Here is a 21,704-nt window from a genome sequence, read left to right as displayed (position 1 = left end):
CATCGACCCGTTAACAAACCTTACCACATGACTCAGGATAAGAAACCAGACACTCCATTTGCGGACAGTGTAATTCAGGAGGTCTGATTTGGATGGGTGAGAGGTCTCTGATGGAGTTGCATTATAAAAACATACAAAGCATGAAGTGGGAAATGAGACCGCTCCGCTTCTGTCTTTCTCATCAAGGTGCCGTGAAATGGGGCATTATACTAAAGTGTTACATGCTCATTTAGTTCCACATATAGTTCTATGATTGTGAACATGTCCGTTTACTCCATTGCAGGAAGTGATGTCAGATTTGGAGGAGAGTAAATATCAGAATGCTGAGCTACGTCTGTCAATATATGGCCGATCTCGTAAGGAATGGGACAATTTGGCGCATTGGGCTGTCAGTCATAAAGTGCATTCCAACAATGTCCGCTGGCTGATCCAGATCCCACGACTCTAGTGAATATTTTTTATTTATTACATAATGACTTATCTGTTTGTTTATTTGGAACTTCTCGAACATCTGTGTCAATGCCAGAATAATTCTACACCCTTAGAAGACAGACTGCTTTCATCTGTGTGATGAATGGTCCTTCATCGATTTCTGTCTGTCCATTTGTTACCATTTGCTTGTCCTCCATTTTTCAGGTTTTCTGAGAACATAGAAATCTTCTAGTAATCAGTCTGGGAAATGAACACTTGTATAGCATCTTTGTGCTGTCCGTGTTTCCTGCAAGCCCAAGTATTTGAATTGGAATGTTTAGCCTCAAATCAGACCTGAGTAGGACATGTCTATGATTTATTCATACTTACTATCAGTTTGCACAGAAAATTGGATGTGTGAATAGCTCCAGGACCTATAATCTGGAATAAAACGGATGACAAACACTGATGTCTGAGTAAGGCCTTACATAGGAAATACCCCAGGTAGCACTTTGGCTTAATGAGAAATGCTCAGTAGAGTAAGATGCATGACATTTATTATGATTAGTACCATACACCTTTGGACAGCGCCAAGACTGGCACAGAAGTGAAAAAGTTGTGCAACTTTTTTGTGAGAATGTTACTTGAGCAAAAATTAGCACATTTTTTTACAATAGAAAACTGACATAAAGGGAATGATAAATTCCCCCATGATGCCATTGGAATTGGCTCTTGTTTGGTGCCCACACGGTCTGTAGTAGGAAGGTTCAGATTCCATAATGAGTATATTTCATGATTTACTGTATATTACACTTTGTCCTGTACCTTGTTCCTTTTCTCTTCTTCATTTCTATCCTGACTGTTCCCCTAATTCTTTCTGCTTTTCAGTGATGTGTTCCGTAGTAAGAAGCAGGTTAATAATTTTCAAGAAATACTGGAGAACATTTTCTTGCCTCTGTTTGAGGTCACTGTGAACCCGGCCAGTCACCCAGAGCTGCACCTGTTCATGGAGCATGTAAGTAGCCTTATAGTCACACTGCTCAGCATTGGGAGAGAATTCAATAGCTCTCCTGTAAAAGGTGATGTCAGATTATGTGGCCCTAGTGTCCTACTTGACTCAAACCCAGGTTTCAGAAATGAAGCCGCGCCTTGAGGGTGACCATTTAATTGGAATATTTTCCAGGCTTCATTTCTACTGTAGGTTTACAGGAGCCTTAAGGTACCAAAGGCACCCCAAAAAAACCTTTTTTGGAAACTACATCCTTAACGAATTATCTAGAGGTTCGTGGAGCATTTTGACTTCCACATATGTGTAATAGAATGTATTAATATTGGGCCATGAGAATTAATAATTAACTGCATTTTTCAGGGTTTAGTATTTTAGCCCATAAGGATTCCTAGTGTAAAATGAAGATAATGAGCGTTACTCACCCACTGCTGCTCTGTCTCTCCAGCAGGCTGCAGCAGTGACGTCACATGTACAGCATATAACCGATGCAGCCAATCACTGGGCTCAATGGTCTCATCACGTCATGTGCATCAGCCTCACAACTGAGCCCAGTGATTGGCTGGAATTATCATGTGCTGTAGGTGTGACGGCAAAGACAGGAGGCAGTAAGGGAGGAACAGCTGGTTGTGACTCCAGCTCCGAGTCTTCATTTTACACTGGCACGCTGATGCGGTAAGCAAAAGTTAATTCTTGAAACCCCTTTCGCGTGTTTTACAAGTAATACATCATTTTAGCAGAAACACTCATTTTCTTAAAAAGTACAGGAGAAAATGAACCCCACAATTTGTTACACAGTATTCCGCATTTTATCATGAACGCCTGTTAAAAGTGGCAGTTTCATAGAAATATATGAAGTTATCATGGTCAGGTCAGGAGATCTGCTGCCAGCCTGTGCTTTGTAATCCAACATCGGACAGAAGACTATTGAGGAACAGATTTTCACGGTGACTACCAAAAATCTTTATTTACTTAATGGGTGCAGAAATGGAGCAGACAATTTGCAACATCAAAAACTCACCAAAACCTCACTATGTGGGAAGTAGCCTATTTGCATCACAACTGCTGCACCCCGTAAACTAAGTGATACTTCACTGGAATCAGGTTCTCTGTCCCTACATTATGTTTCTCTTAGGCTAAGTAGCAAAAACCTTTAACCTTTAAAATATGGCAAAAAAAAGCAGAGTCAAAAATGCAATAAAACGCGTGTGAAAAACACAAAAACTGCAATAAAAAATGCAAATACTCTAGTTTACTTAATGGGTGAAGAAAATCTGCAACATCAAAAGCTCATTGTGTGGACATAGCCTAAAGTATAAGAGGGGGTAGAAACATTTTCATTGTATTTAACTGTTGTGTTTCCTTCATATGCTTTTCAGGTGGATGGATTTGACAGTGTAGATGATGAGTCTAAGCCAGAACATCATATTTTTAATATGGAGAGTCCACTGCCAGAGAACTGGAGGGAGGATGAAAATCCCCCATATTCCTACTATTTATACTACATGTTTGCCAATATGACCGTCCTCAATCACCTGCGCAGGTATATTAAAGTATTATAGTTACTACATTGCTGTTAATTGAATGGAAAATATAATGTTACTGGAAAATCTAATCATTGTGATTTATGTGGTGTGAGACAGTTTTTTCTGAATTGATGACATGCTTTTTCTTTTGGTAATAACTGAATGATAACTTTGTATTTATTTTAGCAACAATTTTTAATTATGGACCCCAATAGATAATAAGGTATGGTAATGTCAATTTGCCATATTTGTTATTAATTCCTTTTTTCCACTCTTCAATAACATATCCTCCTATTACTATGCTACATATGCTCCCCACCAGGTATGTGATACTATCCTGGGCATAGTGCCAGTGTTAAAGATGCCCTCCAACAATTTTATTTGCCTACTTAGTTCAGTATAGGCTATTATTAAAGAATAATGAAGAGCAGAAAACTAAAGCCCCCTGTGCCAAAACAAATTGTGGACCCCCTTCTACCTCCTTCTCCACTTTTTAATCGCTCTTGACACTGCTTGCACGCAGCGTTCATTACTGAATGTTGTGGCATGTGCACTGAAGGATTACGTTGTGACGTGTGCCTGCGTCAGGATGTACTTTGTGGTCGGAGTCTGTGCACTTCAGTTCCACGAATGACAACAGCAGCGCCAACCCAAGCTCCTTCTGCATTGTATATATGTCCCCAGTCCCTCCTGTGATGTATATGCCTCAGTGTCTCCTGTGATATATGTGCCCCACGGCATCTCCTTTGATCCTTAAGCCCCTGTGTATCTTGAGACGTATATGCCCCTATGTATTTTGTGATTTATATGCCCCATCATCTCCTGTGATGTATATTCCCCCAGCTCTTCCTGTGATATATTTATGTCCCCAACCCTCCTGTGATATATATGTCTCAGCGTCTCCTTTGATGTGCATGCCCCGGCATCTCCTGTGATGTACATGCCCGCCCTTGCTGTGATATTCTCCATCATCTCCTGTAATGTATATGCCTCTCCCGTGATGTATATACCCCCAGCCCTTCCTGTGATGTACATACCCCAACCCTTGCTGTGATATTCTCCATCATCTCCTGTAATGTATATGCCTCCAGCCTCTCCTGTGATGTATATGACCCAGCCCCTTACTTTCATGTATATGCCCTCAGCCCTTCCTGTGATATATATATATATATATATATATATATATATATATATATACTAGACTGTGGCCCGATTCTAACGCATCGGGTATTCTAGAATATGCATGTCCCCGTAGTATATGGACAATGATGATTCCAGAATTCGCGGCAGACTGTGCCCGTCGCTGATTGGTCGAGGCAACCTTTATGACATCATCGTCGCCATGGCAACCATTATGACATCTACGTCGATACTGTGCCCATCGCTGATTGGTCGAGGCCTGGCGGCCTCGACCAATCAGAGAGGCGGGATTTCCAGGAGAGACAGACAGACGGAAAAACCCTTAGACAATTATATATATATATATATATATATATATATATATATATATATATATATATATATATATATATATATATATATATATATATATATATATATATACTAGATTGTGGCCCGATTCTAACGCATCGGGTATTCTAGAATATGCATGTCCCCGTAGTATATGGACAATGATGATTCCAGAATTCGCGGCAGACTGTGCCCGTCGTTGATTGGTCGAGGCAACCTTTAGGACATCATCGTCGCCATGGCAACCCTTATGACATCTACGTCGATACTGTGCCCGTCGCTGATTGGTCGAGGCCTGGCGGCCTCGACCAATCAGAGACGCGGGATTTCCATTATGACATAATCGTCGCCATGCTGTGCCCGTTATATATATATATACACAAATGTTTGCATATCTTTTCTATTAAAACATGAGACAAATTCCCCCTCCCCACAACATATTTCGCTATGACACGGGGGTACAAGGACAATAGCATGGTATTTTAATATATCTTCTTTTGTGATGGTAATTACTGTTAAATTAAGGTTATTTTAGTGGTAGTAGAATGACCAAACAGGTATTGGTTGCAAATGGCAAATTTATTATTGCTCTTATATATGTGCACTGTGCTGTTTTCCTTTGATGTCCTAGTAGTAGGTTGACATTACAGTCATTGTAATTGGCGTTCTGCCAGTTGACATGTAGAAATGACCATACATGACATAATGGTTAGCCAAAAATCCTGTCTCCCAATGACACTTTTATGTATGAAAGTAGTTGTTTTAATTGGTTTCTACCTGCATTCTGTTAATATATAGAGATGTGGTTGAATAGATGGAATCATCCTTAATAGCTAATTTGAGATTTTTCATGGTTCTCGTTGAAAGTGAGGCCATCTGACACCATACATTAGCAGAGATATTAAGAGTATAACAGGTGAAAGACATTAATAGTGTGCTTTCCTATGTCTTATTCCTTCTGCTCTCAGGCAGCGTGGATTTCATACTTTTGTTTTGCGCCCTCACTGCGGAGAAGCCGGACCTATTCACCATCTCGTTTCTGCATTCATGCTGTCACAGAACATATCACATGGACTTCTGCTGCGCAAGGTGATGTTACAAAGTGGTTTACATGGTTGATATAAACTGAATTCTGAAAAGTATCTCATCCCTGACTTTTCCTTCTGCTAGTTGTTCTTGAAGTTGTCTTTGCTTTGCATTTTTTTAGGCTTGATAGGCATTATATAACTGTCTATCACACGCTATCACGCACCATTAATGTAATTTTTAGATCTGTGATTGCTGTGTTATTTGAATAGAGATGTCACACACCACTAGTGTTGCTTCTATTTCATCCTGTAAGACCTTTGTTTCCAATATCAGAGGACTATCTCTAGATTGTTGGCAAACCCATCCAAACGATTTGCCAAAATTATGCTATGGGCACTGAATTTTCTATTCATTTAAACTACAGAGACATATCTTAGTATGGTCACCTGCTTTGTAACTGTGCTGGGGCTGAGTAGGCATAATGAAAGGGGTAGGAAGAAGTGAACTGCCTAAGAGTAGAAGAGATGCATCTCACAGCAAGAACGTGGTGGAGAGTGGTAGTATTTGCAACTATGCAGTGATCTGATATGTATTGCGTAAAAGAAATGCCCACTGGGCCTAGATGAGCTATCCTATCCTATAACAGGCTTTACTAAATACACCTATTCCAGACATCTCTACGAAATCCAAAAAAGTGATTGATAATATTTTAATAGTGCACAAAATAATCATTGGCAGTTCCCTTAGAGCTAGATAAAAATGAATGGGGATAGACTAGGTTTGTGTTACTGACACTAATATAAACACCATCGGGATTGAGAGTCAAAATAATAATAATAATCTTTATATATAAAGCGCCAACATATTCCGCAGCGCTTTACAGTTAAACAGTTTCAAACACAACAGTCATAAATAACAACGTTAACAATAATATAATGATTAAAGCAAAATAAAACAACCCTGCTCGTGAGAGCTTACAATCTACAATGAGATACAAAGTACAGGTGTGTATTTACAATGATGTATTTACAATGATGGTTCAGCCATCTTGAGGGGGTGGGGGATAGGTGGAGATAGTGAATGAACTTCACACACTTACACATAAAATGACTGATTAGGGAACGTGATAGGCTGCCCTGAACAAATGTGTTTTGAGGGAGCGCCTAAAACTGTGCAAGTTGTGGATGGTCCTAATTTCTTGGAGTAGAGCATTACAGAGGATTGGCGCAACGCGGGAGAACTCTTGGAGTCGGGAGTGGGAGGTACGGATAAGTGCAGAGGTTAGTCTAAATTCTTTTTCACAGCTCAGCGATCAGCTAGGCCGATAGACAGAAATGAGGGAGGAGATGTAAGGGGGCGCCGCACTGTGGAGAGCTTTGTGGGTGAGAACAAGTACTTTGAATTGGATCCTATAATGAATGGGCAGCCAGTGTAACGACTGACGAAGAGTGGACGCGTCCGAGTACCGATTAGCCAGGTGGTTGACTCTGGCTGCTGCATTAAGGATGAACTGGGGCGGACCCATCAGAGATATCTCAATGTAGACTAAGGGAAGCCCAGGAACCGGTTAATAAGTTGTATATGAAAAGCTTTTCAGAAATTACAGCTTTTTGAGGAAGGAGAAAGAGTGGGGCACTTGCTCTCGGTGGTAGCTGCTGCACAGAAAGAATCATTGTATGTGTACAAACTAAGGACAGATGAAGGGACTGTGTTGACAGATGTAGTGGATATTTTGGTGAGTTTAGAAGTTTTTATGAACAGTTGTATTCATCTGTGTTGCAGGCTACATTGGGGGACATTGTAAACTTCCTGGGTGAGGCGAAACTTCCTAGGATTGGGGATTGCGATAGGAGGAGGTTGGATGAACCTATAACGGAAGAGGAGATTAGAATTGCTGTCATGTCAATGACTAACAACAAGGCCCCTGGAGCTGATGGACCCCCTGTTGAGTTATATAAGAATTTATTGGATATTTCAGTGGCTAAATTAAAGATAGTTTTTGATCAGGCGCTACGGGAGGGAGAGCTGCCGGCGTCCATGAGAGAGGCGACAGTTGTAGTTATTTTAAAGGAAGGTAAGGACCTGGAATTGGCGGAATCCTATAGGCCAATTTCGTTGCTGACGGCGGATGTTAAGATTTTGGCTAAAGTAGTGGCTAACCGTTTGGCAAGTGTGGTTCAGAATCTGGTCCATCCTGATCAATCTGATTTTATGCCAAATAAGTCTACAGCGATAAACTTACGAAAATTGTTCCTGAACTTGCAGCTGCCGTCGGACAACGAGGGTAATAGAGTTGTGGTATCATTGTATGCGCGTAAAGTGTTTGATAGTGTTGAATGATGCTATCTTTGGGAGGTTTTGAGATCTTTTGGTTTCGGGCCGACTTTTATCTCGTGGGTGAGGTTATTGTATTCTTCTCCGACTGCTAGGGTGAGAGTTAATGGAGAGTTGTCTGGAAGTTTTGGTTTATATAGGGGGACTAGGCAGGGGTGTCCACTGTCTCTGCTGCTATTTGCGTTGGCAGTGGAGCCCCTGGCACAGACAATTAGGAGCTCGACTTCGATTAGGGGGTTCCGGTATGGCATGATAAAGGAGAAAATAGCCCTATATGCAGATGACATGTTACTCTCTTTAGAAAATTCTGGAGAGGCCTTGGAGGGTGTGATGCATATTCTTAGGACATTTGGTGATATGTCGGGTCTTCAAATCAATTGGGCGAAGTCAAATATCTTGATAGTGGATAAAGGGGGCGTTGACATCCCAATATCAGGGGAAGGTAGTAAGCTGACAGTGGTTTCTCAGTTCAAATATTTATGTGTTCAAGTGTCTTTTCCTCTCTCGAGCTACGTCGATCTGAATCTGTCCCCATTGTTGGACAGGTTTAGGAAGAAAATAGGGGTGTGGTGCAAGTTATATCCTCTCAGTGATGGGAAGGATAAACTTAATTAAAATGATTCTTATGCCCCAATTATTGTATATATTGCATAATTCCCCCGTTTGGTTGCCCTGAAAGTGGTTTCATACCATTAACTCTATATTTTCCCTTCCCCCATGACGGCACACCTGAGAGAGGGGATCCGCCCAGCCAGGACAGGAAACCCTACTGAAAATAAAAGGGCGGTACCTCTCTGTCGCTTCAGTTGGGTTTCCTGTCCTGACAGGGACCCTCGTGCTGAACACGGCAGAAGTTTCCACTTACCCAGGTCTTGTCCCGGCGTGGAAGAACAGTCAGCGCCTGTGCGTCGGTGTTCGGGAGTCTGGAAGCGCCGTCCGCAGGTCCTCTGGGTCTCTGCGTCCGAGCGGGCGTTGTTGCAGCATGGTCGGATATTCCAGCTCCTTCCGTGGCTGCCACGCCGCCCTCCTCCCTCTGCCGGCATCCAGGTGCGGCGGCCGCTTCCGGGTCGCCCGTCTGACGTCACGCGCAAGGCACGCTGGGAATGGGCGTGCCCGCGTGACGTCTGGGGCGGGCGCCGGATCCAAGATGACGGCGCCCATGAAGAAACGCCGGCCAGTGGAAAGGGACTCCGGCGGCACGGCAGAGGAGGGGAGGGGCCACTATTGGGCACCGGAGGAGGCGGGGAGTGCAGTGGTCCCCCCATAAAAGGGTGCTTGACCACAGAAGACGTGCTCATGTCCAAAAGCTTCAGCATGGAAGTGGGACAACAGGAGCAGCAGCAGCCGCCATCACAGCAGCAGCAGCAGCGTCAGGAGCTCTCGCCAGATGCCTTGCCGAGCCACCAGCACAGGAGCAGACGCTCAAGTGGTAGGAGCAGCGCCGTCCTGTCCGGCAAGACTCTTCAGCGTCCAGAAAGGACACTGCACGTGCATCTGTCCAGCCTCCAAAACCGGTACCCTTGACTGTCGGCGGTGGTGAGTGATCTACGTGAATGTCACCCTTATGGTAACAGGGTCCATTTTTTCTGTTTGATCACTAGGGGTCGAGAAAATCTAGCGGCAAAACAAAGAACCGTGAATGTGCCCTTTGTAAAGCCCCGCTTGCAGTTCAGTGGCAGAAGGACCTCTGCTCTGACTGCATTTATAAAACCATACAGGATGAGACCCCTAATTTCGCCTCTAGCCTTAAAGCCATAATACAGGCAGAGATAAAAGACTCCTTAAAACTGGCCCTTAAAAAAGCAGGGAGGAAAAGCCGGAAGGTTTCTACGGATTCGGAGGCCTCTCAGAAACAGGAGAGTCAAAAATCATCCCGGTCTCCCTCTACATCCTCCGCCTCTATCCAGATTTCCTCAGATAGTGATAAAGGGGGTCGTCCATGTTTCCCAACTGAGGATGTAGAAAAATTAGTCAAAGCGGTCAGAACTGCAATGGGTCTTAAAGAGGAAAAGACACCTAGGTCACTTGAGGATGTCATGTTTGGCGGTTTAGAGGAAAAAAGAAAACGAACATTTCCGGTCAATGCAAAAATCAAAGCATTTATCGAAAAAGAATGGAAAAAACCCGAAAGAATGGGTACCTTACCTTCTTCATCAAAAAGGAGATATCCTTTTGAAGGAAAAGACTCCAAATCCTGGGAAAAAATCCCTAAAATTGACAGTGCGGTAGCCAAATCTTTGAAAAAATCGTCCCTTCCATTAGAAGATTCAGGTGTCCTAAAAGATCCACTGGACAAAAAAGCAGATGGGTGTTTGAGACACATCTGGGAAGCTGCGGCAGGGGGCTTGAGACCAGCTATAGCTGGGACATGTACAGCTCGCGCTCTTATGGTCTGGTTACAGCAGCATTTTTGGCAGATTCCTCCATGGACTCTGCAAGATTAACAGCTAGAGCAGCGGGCCTGTCCAATGCGGCCAGGAGAGCCCTATGGCTTAACCCCTTCACCCCCAAGGGTGGTTTCCACGTTAATGACCGGGCCAATTTTTACAATTCTGACCACTGTCCCTTTATGAGGTTATAACTCTGGAACGCTTCAACGGATCTTGGCGATTCTGACATTGTTTTCTCGTGACATATTGTACTTCATGATAGTGGTAAAATTTCTTCGATATAAGTTGCGTTTATTTGTGAAAAAAACGAATATTTGGCGAAAATTTTGAAAATTTCGCAATTTTCCAACTTTTAATTTTTATGCCCTTAAATCACAGACATATGTCACGCAAAATACTTAATAAGTAACATTTCCCACATGTCTACTTTACATCAGCACAATTTTGGAACCAAAATTTTTTTTGTGACGGAGTTATAAGGGTTAAAAGTTGACCAGCAATTTCTCATTTTTACAACACCATTTTTTTTTAGGGACCACATCTCATTTGAAGTCATTTTGAGGGGTCTATATGATAGAAAATACCCAAGTGTGACACCATTCTAAAAACTGCACCCCTCAAGGTACTCAAAACCACTTTCAAGAAGTTTATTAACCCTTCAGGTGTTTCACAGGAATTTTTGGAATGTTTAAATAAAAATGAACATTTAACTTTTTTTCACACAAAATTTATTTCAGATCCAATTTGTTTTATTTTACCAAGGGTAACAGGAGAAAATAGACCCCAAAATTTGTTGTACAATTTGTCCTGAGTACGCTGATACCCCATATGTGGGGGTAATCCACTGTTTGGGCGCATGGCAGAGCTCGGAAGGAAAGGAGCGCCATTTGACTTTTCAATGCAAAATTGACTGGAATTGAGATGGGACGCCATGTTGCATTTGGAGAGCCCCTGATGTGCCTAAACATTGAAACCCCCCACAAGTGACACCATTTTGGAAAGTAGACCCCCTAAGGAACTTATCTAGATGTGTGGTGAGCACTTTGACCCAACAAGTGCTTCACAGAAGTTTATAATGCAGAGCCGTAAAAATAAAAAATCATATTTTTTCACAAAAATGATCTTTTCGCCCCCATTTTTTTATTTCCCCAAGGGTAAGAGAAGAAATTAGAGCACAAAAGTTGTTGTGCAATTTGTCCTGAGTACGACGATACCCCATATGTGGGGGTAAACCACTGTTTGGGCGCATAGCAGAGCTCGGAAGGGAAGGAGCGCTATTTTACTTTTCAATGCAAAATTGACTGGAATTAAGATGGGATGCCATGTTGCGTTTGCAGAGCCCCTGATGTGCCTAAACAATAAAAACCCCCACAAGTGACACCATTTTGGAAAGTAGACCCCCTAAGGAACTTATCTAGATGTGTTTTGAGAGCTTTGAACCCCCAAGTGTTTCACTACAGTTTATAGCGCAGAGCCGTGAAAATAAAAATTCTTTTTTTTTTCACAAAAATGATTTTTTAGCCCCCAGTTTTGTATTTTCACAAGGGTATCAGGATAAATTGGACCTCAAAAGTTGTTGTCCAATTTGTCCTGAGTATGCTGATACCCCATATGTGGGGGGGAACCACTGTTTGGGCGCATGACAGAGCTCGGAAGGGAAGGAGCGCCATTTGGAATGCAGACTTAAATGGATTGTTCTGCAGGCGTCACGTTGCATTTGCAGAGCCCCTGATGTACCCAAACAGTACAAACCCCCCACAAGTGACCCCATATCGGAAACTAGACCCCCCAAGGATCTTATCTAGATGTGTTGTGAGAACTTTGAACCCCCAAGTGTTTCACTACAGTTTACAACGCAGAGCCGTGAAAATAAAAAATCCTTTTTTTCCCACAAAACTTATTTTTTGGCCCCCAGTTTTGTATTTTCCCAAGGGTAGCAGGAGAAATTGGACCCGAAAAGATGATGTCCAATTTGTCCTGAGTACGCTGATACCCCATATGTTGGGGTAAACCCCTGTTTGGGCACACGGGAGAGCTCGGAAGGGAAGGAGCACTGTTTTCCTTTTTCAACGCAGAATTGGCTGGAATTCAGATCGGATGCCATATCCCGTTTGGAAAGCCCCTGATGTGCCCGAACAGTGGAAACCCCCCAATTATAACTGAAACCCTAATCCAAACACACCCCTTACCCTAATCCCAACAGTAACCCTAACCACTCCTCTAACCCAGACACACCCAACCCTATTCCCAACCGTAAATGTAATCCAAACCCTAACCCTATCTTTAGCCCCAACCCTAACTGTAGCCCCAACCCTAGCCCCAACCCTAGCCCTAACCCTAGCCCTAACCCTAGCCCTAACCCTAGCCCTAACACTAGCCCTAACACTAGCCCTAACACTAGCCCTAACACTAGCCCTAACACTAGCCCTAACACTAGCCCTAACACTAGCCCTAACACTAGCCCTAACACTAGCCCTAACACTAGCCCTAACACTAGCCCTAACACTAGCCCTAACACTAGCCGTAACACTAGCCCTAACACTAGCCGTAACACTAGCCGTAACACTAACCCTAACCCTAGCCCTAAACCTAGCCCCAACCCTAGCCCCAACCCTAGCCCTAACCCTTGCCCTAACCCTAACCCTAGCCCTAACTCTAGTCCTAACTCTAGCCCTAACCCTAACCCTAATGGGAAAATGGAAATAAATACTTTTTTTAATTTTTTTATTTTTCCCTAACTAAGGGGGTGATGAAGGGGGGTTTGATTTACTTTTATAGCGGGTTTTTTAGCGGATTTTTATGATTGGCAGCCGTCACACTGAAAGACGCTTTTCATTGCAAAAAATATTTTTTGCGTTGCCACATTTTGAGAGCTGTAATTTTTCCATATTTGAGTCCACAGAGTCATGTGAGATCTTGTTTTTTGCGGGACGAGTTGACGTTTTTATTGGTAACTTTTTGGGCACGTGACATTTTTTGATCGCTTTTTATTCCGATTTTTGTGAGGCAGAGTGATCAAAAACCAGCTATTCATGAATTTCTTTTTGGGGAGGCGTTTATACCGTTCCGCGTTTGGTAAAATTGATAAAGCAGTTTTATTCGTCGGGTCAGTACGATTACAGCGATATCTCATTTATATCATTTTTTTTATGTTTTGGCGCTTTTATACGATAAAAACTATTTTATAGAAAAAATAATTATTTTGGTATCGCTTTATTCTCAGGACTATAACTTTTTTATTTTTTTGCTGATGATGCTGTATGGCGGCTCGTTTTTTGCGGGACAAGATGACGTTTTCAGCGGTACCATGGTTATTTATATCAGTCTTTTTGATCGCGTGTTATTCCACTTTTTGTTCGGCAGTATGATAATAAAGCGTTGTTTTTTGCCTCGTTTTTTTTTTTTTTTTCTTACGGTGTTTACTGAAGGGGTTAACTAGTGGGCCAGTTTTATAGGTCGGGTCGTTACGGACGCGGCGATACTAAATATGTGTACTTTTATTGTTTTTTTTATTTTATTTAGATAAAGAAATGTATTTATGGGAATAATAATTATTTATTTTTTTTCATTATTTTGGAATATTTTTTATTTTTTTTTTACACATTTGGAAATTTTTTTTTTTTACTTTTTTACTTTGCCCCAGGGGGGGACAATACAGATCGGTGATCTGTCAGTTTGCATAGCACTCTGACAGATCACCGATCTGCGAGAAGTGCAGGCTGCTTCACAGTGCCTGCTCTGAGCAGGCTTCTGTGAAGCCACCTCCCTCCCTGCAGGACCCGGATCCGCGGCCATCTTGGATCCGGGTCTGGTGCAGGCAGGGAGGGAGGTAAGACCCTCGCAGCAACGCGATCACATCGCGTTGCTGCGGGGGGCTCAGGGAAGCCCGCAGGGAGCCCCCTCCCTGCGCGATGCTTCCCTGCACCGCCGGCACATCGCGATCATGTTTGATCGCGGTGTGCCGGGGGTTAATGTGCCGGGGGCGGTCCGTGACCGCTCCTGGCACATAGTGCCGGATGTCAGCTGCGATATGCAGCTGACACCCGGCCGCTATCGGCCGCGCTCCCCCCGTGAGCGCGGCCGATCGCGTATGACGTACTATCCCGTCGGTGGTCATACGGGCCCACCCCACCTCGACGGGATAGTACGTCAGATGTCAGGAAGGGGTTAAAGGTTGTCCGGGAGATTTGCCATCCAAACATAAGCTTTGCACCATCCCATGCGACGGTCAACTCCTCTTTGGGAAAAAGTTAGAAGAGATCTTGGAACATGCAGGAGACAAAAAGAAATCCTTTCCAACCTTCCCTAAAGATCTTAAAAAACCTTTTTTTCGGAGAAGATTTAACAGAGACCGACCTCCAGGAGATAGGAGAAATTGGGACTTCAAAGATAAAAAGAGATCGGGCTATATGTTCAAAGGGCCCTCTACATCAGCGAAAAAGTCCCCCCAATGACATTACATCAGAGGTTGGAGGAAGACTCTCCCTCTTCTATCCAGCCTGGATAAACATCTCCCCGAGCACCTGGGTTTTAAATATTATAAAAGACGGCCTAAAAATAACATTTATCCATCCACCCAGGCACAATTTTGTAATAACTCCCCGGAGAAAAGTCCGGCAGGAACAATTAGCTGTAGAAACAGAAGTCCTCGGACTGATTAAAAAAAAATGTCTTGCAAGAAGTCCCGGTTCAGGAGGTAGGAAGGGGGTTTTACTCCCCCCTCTTTCTAATACAAAAACCCGATGGCTCTTGGAGGACCATAATCAACCTAAGAAAACTCAACCATTCAATAGACAACTACTCCTTCAAGATGGAGTCCATCAATACAACCACAAAACTTCTGTTTCCTCACTGCTTCATGGCAGTAATAGACTTAAAAGAGGCATATTACCATATTCCAAAACATCGCGAATACTGGAGATACTTGAGAGTGGCACTCTACATATAAAACCAAGTGAAACATTACCAATATACAGCCCTTCCATTCGGCCCATCTACAGCTCCCAGGGTCTTCACCAAAGTGATGACAGAGGTAATGTCATACTTCCGTTCCCGGAATGTCGTGATTGTCCCATACTTGGACGATTTTCTTGTGATAGGGAAGACAGAGGCCGATTGCTCCCATCAGATAACGGTAGTGACATCAACTCTAATAGAGCTGGGTTGGATAATAAATGTCCCCAAATCAAAGTTAGTTCCAGTAAAGGTGCAGTCCTTCCTTGGTTTGATACTAGATTCAAAACGTCAGCTCTGCCTCCTCCCGGAGAACAAAGTAGCCAAAATAATCATCTTGACCACTGCAGCAATACATCAACCAGCGATGACCCTAAGAAAAGCGATGTCCCTACTAGGCTCATTAACATCCTGCATTCCGGCCGTAGGATGGGCACAATTCCACCTGAGACAACTGCAGTGGGAAGTTCTGTCAGCTCAAAGACTGTTAAAAGGTCATTTGGAAGGAAATCTATGTCTTCATCAGGATGTAAGAAATTCCTTAATTTGGTGGACCATAGAGGAACATCTCACTATGGGATTCCAGTGGCAGAAACCGGTCGAGGACATCATCACGACCGAGGCAAGCAGTTTAGGTTGGGGAGCTCACTTAAGATCCCATTCAGTTCAAGGAACTTGGTCCTCCCAAGAAAGGAGCTATGGCTCGAACGTAAAAGAACTATGGGCAGTAGAAAAGTCCTTGAAACATTTTCTTCCCCTGCTCCAGGGCCGCCATGCTCGAATCATGACGGACAATCGAGCAGTGGTTTCCTATATCAATCACCAGGGGGGGACGAGGTCTTGGAACCTCATGGAGGTGTCAAACTTACTATTTCATTGGGCAGAACAACACCTGTCTTCCCTAACAGCACTACACATAAGAGGTGTAGAAAACTCACAGGCAGACTTTCTGAGTCGCAGAATTCTGAGACAGGGGGAATGGTCCCTGAATCCCGAGGTGTTCCAACGAATAATACAGGCCTGGGGTACACCAGAGATAGACTTGTTTGCCACCTCACACAACAAAAAAGTGAAAAGATTTTGCTCACTGAACCCAAAGGAACATCCTTTCGCAGTAGATGCCGTACTAATACCATGGAAATTCTCTCTGGCCTACGCATTTCCCCCGATAGTGATGATTCCAACAGTGGTCCGGAAGATCAGAGCAAAAATAATACTCATAGCTCCATTCTGGCCAAGAAGGCCATGGTTCTCCCTTCTAAGGCAGATGTCATTAACAGACCCATGGATTCTGCCAGATGTGCCGGACCTGTTAACCCAGGGACCAGTGACCCACTCTCAGGTGAATGGCTTCCATCTGGCAGCCTGGTATTTGAGAGGGCGCTACTGAGTCGCCAAGGATTCTCACCAGGGTTAGTCTCCACCCTGTTAAAAAGCAGAAAGCCTATAACATCTAGTATCTACGGTAGGATCTGGAAGAAGTTTCTAGACTTCTTGGGTAAACCGTTAGGGGATGTAGCTCCAGTGGGTCCCATCCTAGAATTTCTACAAGCAGGCTTGCAACTAGGATTAGCAACTAGCACCCTTAAGGTTCAAGTTTCAGCCTTAGGGGCCCTATATAATTTCAACCTAGCATCTAATAGGTGGGTTTCACGATTCATAAAATCCTGTGGCAGGTCTAGACCGGTTATTATCCCCAAAATCCCTCCTTGGGATCTAAATCTAGTCTTGGAGGCTTTAACCAAAGATCCTTTTGAGCCTTTGCAGGAGTTATCACCTAAATTACTCACCCTGGAAACAGTCCTACTAGTAGCCCTAACATCGGCCCATAGGGTAGGTGTTTTACAAGCTCTATCATTATGCCCTCCTTACACTCAGGTTCTTGGTGACAGGATAATCCTAAGACCAGATCCAGCATATCTCCCCAAAGTAGTCCAAAAATTTTATAGGAGTCAGGAGATTACGTTACCATCATTTTGTAATAATCCTAAAAATCCGAGGGAACAAAAGTTCCATATGTTAGATGCAAGGAGATCCATGTTACAATACATGACCATGTCTAGTCAGTGGAGGAAAGATCAAACCCTATTTGTAGCCTTTCAGGGTAGTAAAAAGGGGTGTGGGGTAGCTAAAAGTACCATTGCTAGATGGATCAGGGAGGCAATTAGTCTGTCCTATTCTGCAAGTGGCACTCCGGTTCCTGACGGCATCAAGGCTCACACCACCAGAGCTGTGGCTACCTCCTGGGCAGAGAAGGCTGAGGTATCAATTGACCAAATTTGCAAGGCCGCTACCTGGTCCTCACCCTCAACTTTTTTCAAACACTACCGGCTAGACCTTTCCTCCTCTGCTGACCTAACCTTTGGTAGAAGGGTACTCCAAGCGGTGGTCACTCCCTAAGGTTTTTTCTTTCTACAAAAGTCTCTCAGGTGTGCCGTCATGGGGGAAGGGAAAACACCAAGGTTACTTACCGGTAGCCGTTTTTTCCGGAACCCATGATGGCACCCGTATATTCCCCCCCTTTATCAACCCTTCGGTGTGCACTATTGTTTTGGGTGCTTTTAGTTAATATGATGTGGTGTTGGATTGCCATGTGTACTAACCAGGGGGGCCTCTCATGCTCTGAAAACCAACTGAAGCGACAGAGAGGTACCTCCCTTTTATTTTCAGTAGGGTTTCCTGTCCTGGCTGGGCGGATCCCCTCTCTCAGGTGTGCCGTCATGGGTTCCGGAAAAAACGGCTACCGGTAAGTAACCTTGGTGTTTTGAGACCTTGCTTTGGGGAAGAAACAGCCAAGAATTAGGCTGGAATTGCTTCAGAGGCCTAAAGATGGGGGGGATTGGCCCTTCCGAATCCCTGGATCTACTTTTTGGCAGCGCAGGGTCAGCAGATGAGAGGTTGGAGAGAGATGAATGGACTGGGTTCGGTTCAGATTTTGGTTTGGTTGGTGGGATGGGACCCATTGGTTCAGGGATTGGAGGCAATTGATACTGGTTCAAAAAGTATGGGAGGCAATTAAAAAGACAAGAGAAGTGGGACTTTTAACCCCTTCCCGACCTGTGACACAGCGTATGCGTCATGAAAGTCGGTGCCAATCCGACCTGTGACGCATATGCTGTGTCACAGAATGATCGCGTTCCTGCAGGCCTGGTGAAAGGGTTAACTCCAATTTCACCCGACCTGCAGGGACAGGGGGAGTGGTACTACAGCTCAGGGGGGGTGGCTTCGCCCCCCCGTGGCTACGATCGCTCTGATTGGCTGTTGAAAGTGAAACAGCCAATCAGAGCAATCTGTAATATTTCACCTATGAAAATTGGTGAAATATTACAATCCAGCCATGGCCGATGCTGCAATAGCATCGGCCATGGCTGGAGACCCCGATCTGGCCCCCCCACCGACTGACGGCGGCGATCTGCAGCCGCCGTCATTGTTCCCTACCCCTCCGCCCTGTCCTATGTGCCTTCCTCTCCCCTCCGACCCTCCCCCAAACTCCGCCCGCCCCCCCATCCCCCCCCCCCCGCTGTCCGATCGCACCCCCCCATACTTACCTAGTCCCGGTGTCCTCGGTCTTCTCGCATGGGCGCCGCCATCTTGGACATTGTCGGGCGCGGTGCGCCCGCCGAATCTGCCGACCGGCAGATTCGTTCCCTGTACATTTTGATCGCTGTGATAGGTTCTATCACAGCGATCAAAATTAAAAAAATAGTAAATAAACCCCCCCCCCTTTATCACCCCCATAGGTAGGGACAATAATAAAATACAGAAAATATATTTATTTTTGTTTTTCCGTTAGGGGTAGGGTTAGGGTTAGAGTTGCACTTAGGGATAGGGTTGCACTTAGGGATAGGGTTGCACTTAGGGATAGGGTTGCACTTAGGGTTAGGGTTGCACTTAGGGCTAGGGCTAGCATTAGGGTTAGGGTTAGAATTAGGGTTACAATTAGGGTTAGGGTTGCAATTAGGGTTAGGGTTACAATTAGGGTTAGGGTTACAATTAGGGTTAGGGTTACAATTAGGGTTAGGGTTAGAATTAGGGCTAGGGTTGGAATTAGGGTTAGAATTAGGCTATGTGCACACGGTGTGGATTTGGCTGCGGATCCGCAGCGGATTGGTCGCTGCGGATTCGTAGCAGTTTTCCATCACGTTTACAGTACCACATAAACCTATGGAAAACCAAATCCGCTGTGCCCATGGTGCTGAAAATACAGCACGGAAACGCTGCGTTGTATTTTCCGCAGCATGTCAATTCTTTGTGCGGATTCCGCAGCGTTTTACACCTGCTCCATAATAGGAATCCGCACGTGAAATCCACACAAAAAACACTGGAAATCCGCGGTAAATCCGCAGGTAAAGCGCAGTGCGTTTTACCTGCAGATTTTTCAAAAACGGTGTGGAAAAATCCGCACACAAATCCGCAACGTGGGCACATAGCCTTAGGGTTAGGGTTGGAATTAGAGTTAGGGTTGGAATTAGGGTTAAGACTAGGGTTAGGGGTGTGTTGCGGTTAGGGTTGGGATTAGGGTTAGGAGTGTGTTGGGGTTAGTGTTGGAGTTAGAATTGAGGGGTTTCCACTGTTTAGGCACATCAGGGGGTCTCCAAACGCGACATGGCGCCACCATTGATTCCAGCCAATCTTGTGTTGAAAAAGTCAAATGGTGCTCTCTCCCTTCCGAGCCCCGACGTGTGCCCAAACAATGGTTTACCCCCACATATGGGGTACCAGCGTACTCAGGAGAAACTGGACAACAACTTTTGGGGTCAAATTTCTCCTGTAACCCTTGGGAAAATAAAAAATTGCAGGCTAAAAAATTATTTTTGAGGAAAGAAAACGTATTTATTATTTTCACGGCTCTGCGTTATAAACTTCTGTGAAGCTCTTGGGGGTTCAAAGTGCTCACCACACATCTAGATAAGTTCCTTTGGGGGTCTAGTTTCCAAAATGGGGTCACTTGTGGGGGGTTTCTACTGTTTGGGCACATGAGGAGCTCTGCAAACGCAACATGATGCCCGCAGAGCATTCCATCAAAGTCTGCATTTCAAAATGTCACTACTTCCCTTCCGAGCCCCGGCATGTGCCCAAACAGTGGTTTACCCCCACATATGGGGTATCAGCGTACTCAGGAGAAAATGGGCAACTTTTGGGGTCAAATTTCTCCTGTTACCCTTGGGAAAGTAAAAAATTCTGGGCTAAAAAATTATTTTTGAGGAAAGAAAACATATTTATTATTTTCACGGCTCTGCGTTATAAACTTCTGTGAAGCACTTTGGGGTTCAAAGTGCTCACCACACATCTAGATTAGTTCCTTGGGAGGTCTAGTTTCCAAAATGGGGTCACTTGTGGGGGAGCTCCAATGTTTAGGCACACAGGGGCTCTCCAAACGCGACATGGTGTCCGCTAATGATTGGAGCTAATTTTCCATTCAAAAAGCCAAATGGCGTTCCTTCCCTTCCGAGCCCTGCCGTGCGCCCAAACAGTGGTTTACCCCCAAATATGAGGTATCAGCGTACTCAGGACAAATTGGACAACAACTTTCGTGGTCCAGTTTCTCCTTTTACCCTTGGGAAAATAAAAAAAATTGTTGCTAAAAGATCATTTTTGTGACTAAAAAGTTAAATGTTTCCATTTTTTTGAATGTGGTTTTGAGCACCTTCAGGGGTGTAGTTTTTAGAATGGTGTCACTTTTGGGTATTTTCAGCCATATAGAACCCTCAAACTGACTTCAAATGTGAGGTGGTCCCTAAAAAAAATGGTTTTGTAAATTTTGTTGTAAAAATGAGAAATCACTGGTCAAATTTTAACCCTTATAACTTCCTAGCAAAAAAAAATGTTGTTTCCAAAATTGTGCTGATGTAAAGTAGATATGTGGGAAATGTTATTTATTAACTATTTTGTGTCACATAACTCTCTGATTTAACAGAATAAAAATTCAAAATGTGAAAATTGCGAAATTTTCAAAATTTTCGCCAAATTTCCATTTTTTTCACAAATAAACGCAGAAATTATCGACCTAAATTTACCACTAATATGAAGCCCAATATGTCACGAAAAAACAGTCTCAGAATCGCTAGGATCCGTTGAAGCGTTCCTGAGTTATTACCTCATAAAGGGACACTGGTCAGAATTGCAAAAAATGGCCAGGTCATTAAGGTCAAAATAGGCTGGGTCATGAAGGGGTTAACAAATCTTTCCCCAATATGGCATAATGAAATACTACCTGAATTTATTAAAATGGGGGAATTCAAAAATTGCAAATCATTGGGTATTCAATATGTGGCTCAGATTCAGGACGCACAAGGACTGTTATCCTTTGAGGCACTGCAGGAGAGTTATGGGTTGCAGGAGACCTGTAGGTTTCAATATGGACAGTTGAGACATGCCTATCTTGCGCAGAGTAAAACGATGGGTATGGGAATTTATAGAGACATTCTGGTGGACTATGTCTGCGACGGGAGGAATGAAAGGGGTAGTCTCGGAAATTTATAGGGATTTGTTATGTACCTTTCTTAATAGATTCCCTATTAAGGCAAAAGAGAAATGGGAGGAAGAGTTGGGAAAGATAGAGGAGGATAAATGGGAGGATATCAT

General features: G+C 44.0%; 1 protein-coding gene across 8 annotated transcripts in view; it reads left to right on the top strand.

Annotated features, from left to right (window-relative positions):
- Nucleotides 1–21,704, top strand: part of AMPD2 (adenosine monophosphate deaminase 2) — a 130,947-nt gene that overhangs the window by 92,809 nt on the left and 16,434 nt on the right. For all 8 annotated transcript variants that reach the window (XM_077295239.1, XM_077295238.1, XM_077295243.1 and 5 more), the window contains exons 12-15: nt 284–447; nt 1,300–1,426; nt 2,797–2,960; nt 5,382–5,502. In XM_077295239.1, coding sequence (XP_077151354.1) covers nt 284–447; nt 1,300–1,426; nt 2,797–2,960; nt 5,382–5,502 — 576 coding nt within the window. The remainder of the gene's footprint in view (nt 1–283; nt 448–1,299; nt 1,427–2,796; nt 2,961–5,381; nt 5,503–21,704) is intronic.

This window comes from Ranitomeya variabilis, chromosome 3, assembly GCF_051348905.1.
Source record: "Ranitomeya variabilis isolate aRanVar5 chromosome 3, aRanVar5.hap1, whole genome shotgun sequence".
In the NCBI taxonomy this organism is placed as follows: domain Eukaryota; kingdom Metazoa; phylum Chordata; class Amphibia; order Anura; family Dendrobatidae; genus Ranitomeya; species Ranitomeya variabilis.
The sequence above is the reverse complement of the archived record's forward strand: the minus strand, read 5'-3'. Positions and strand labels throughout refer to the sequence as shown.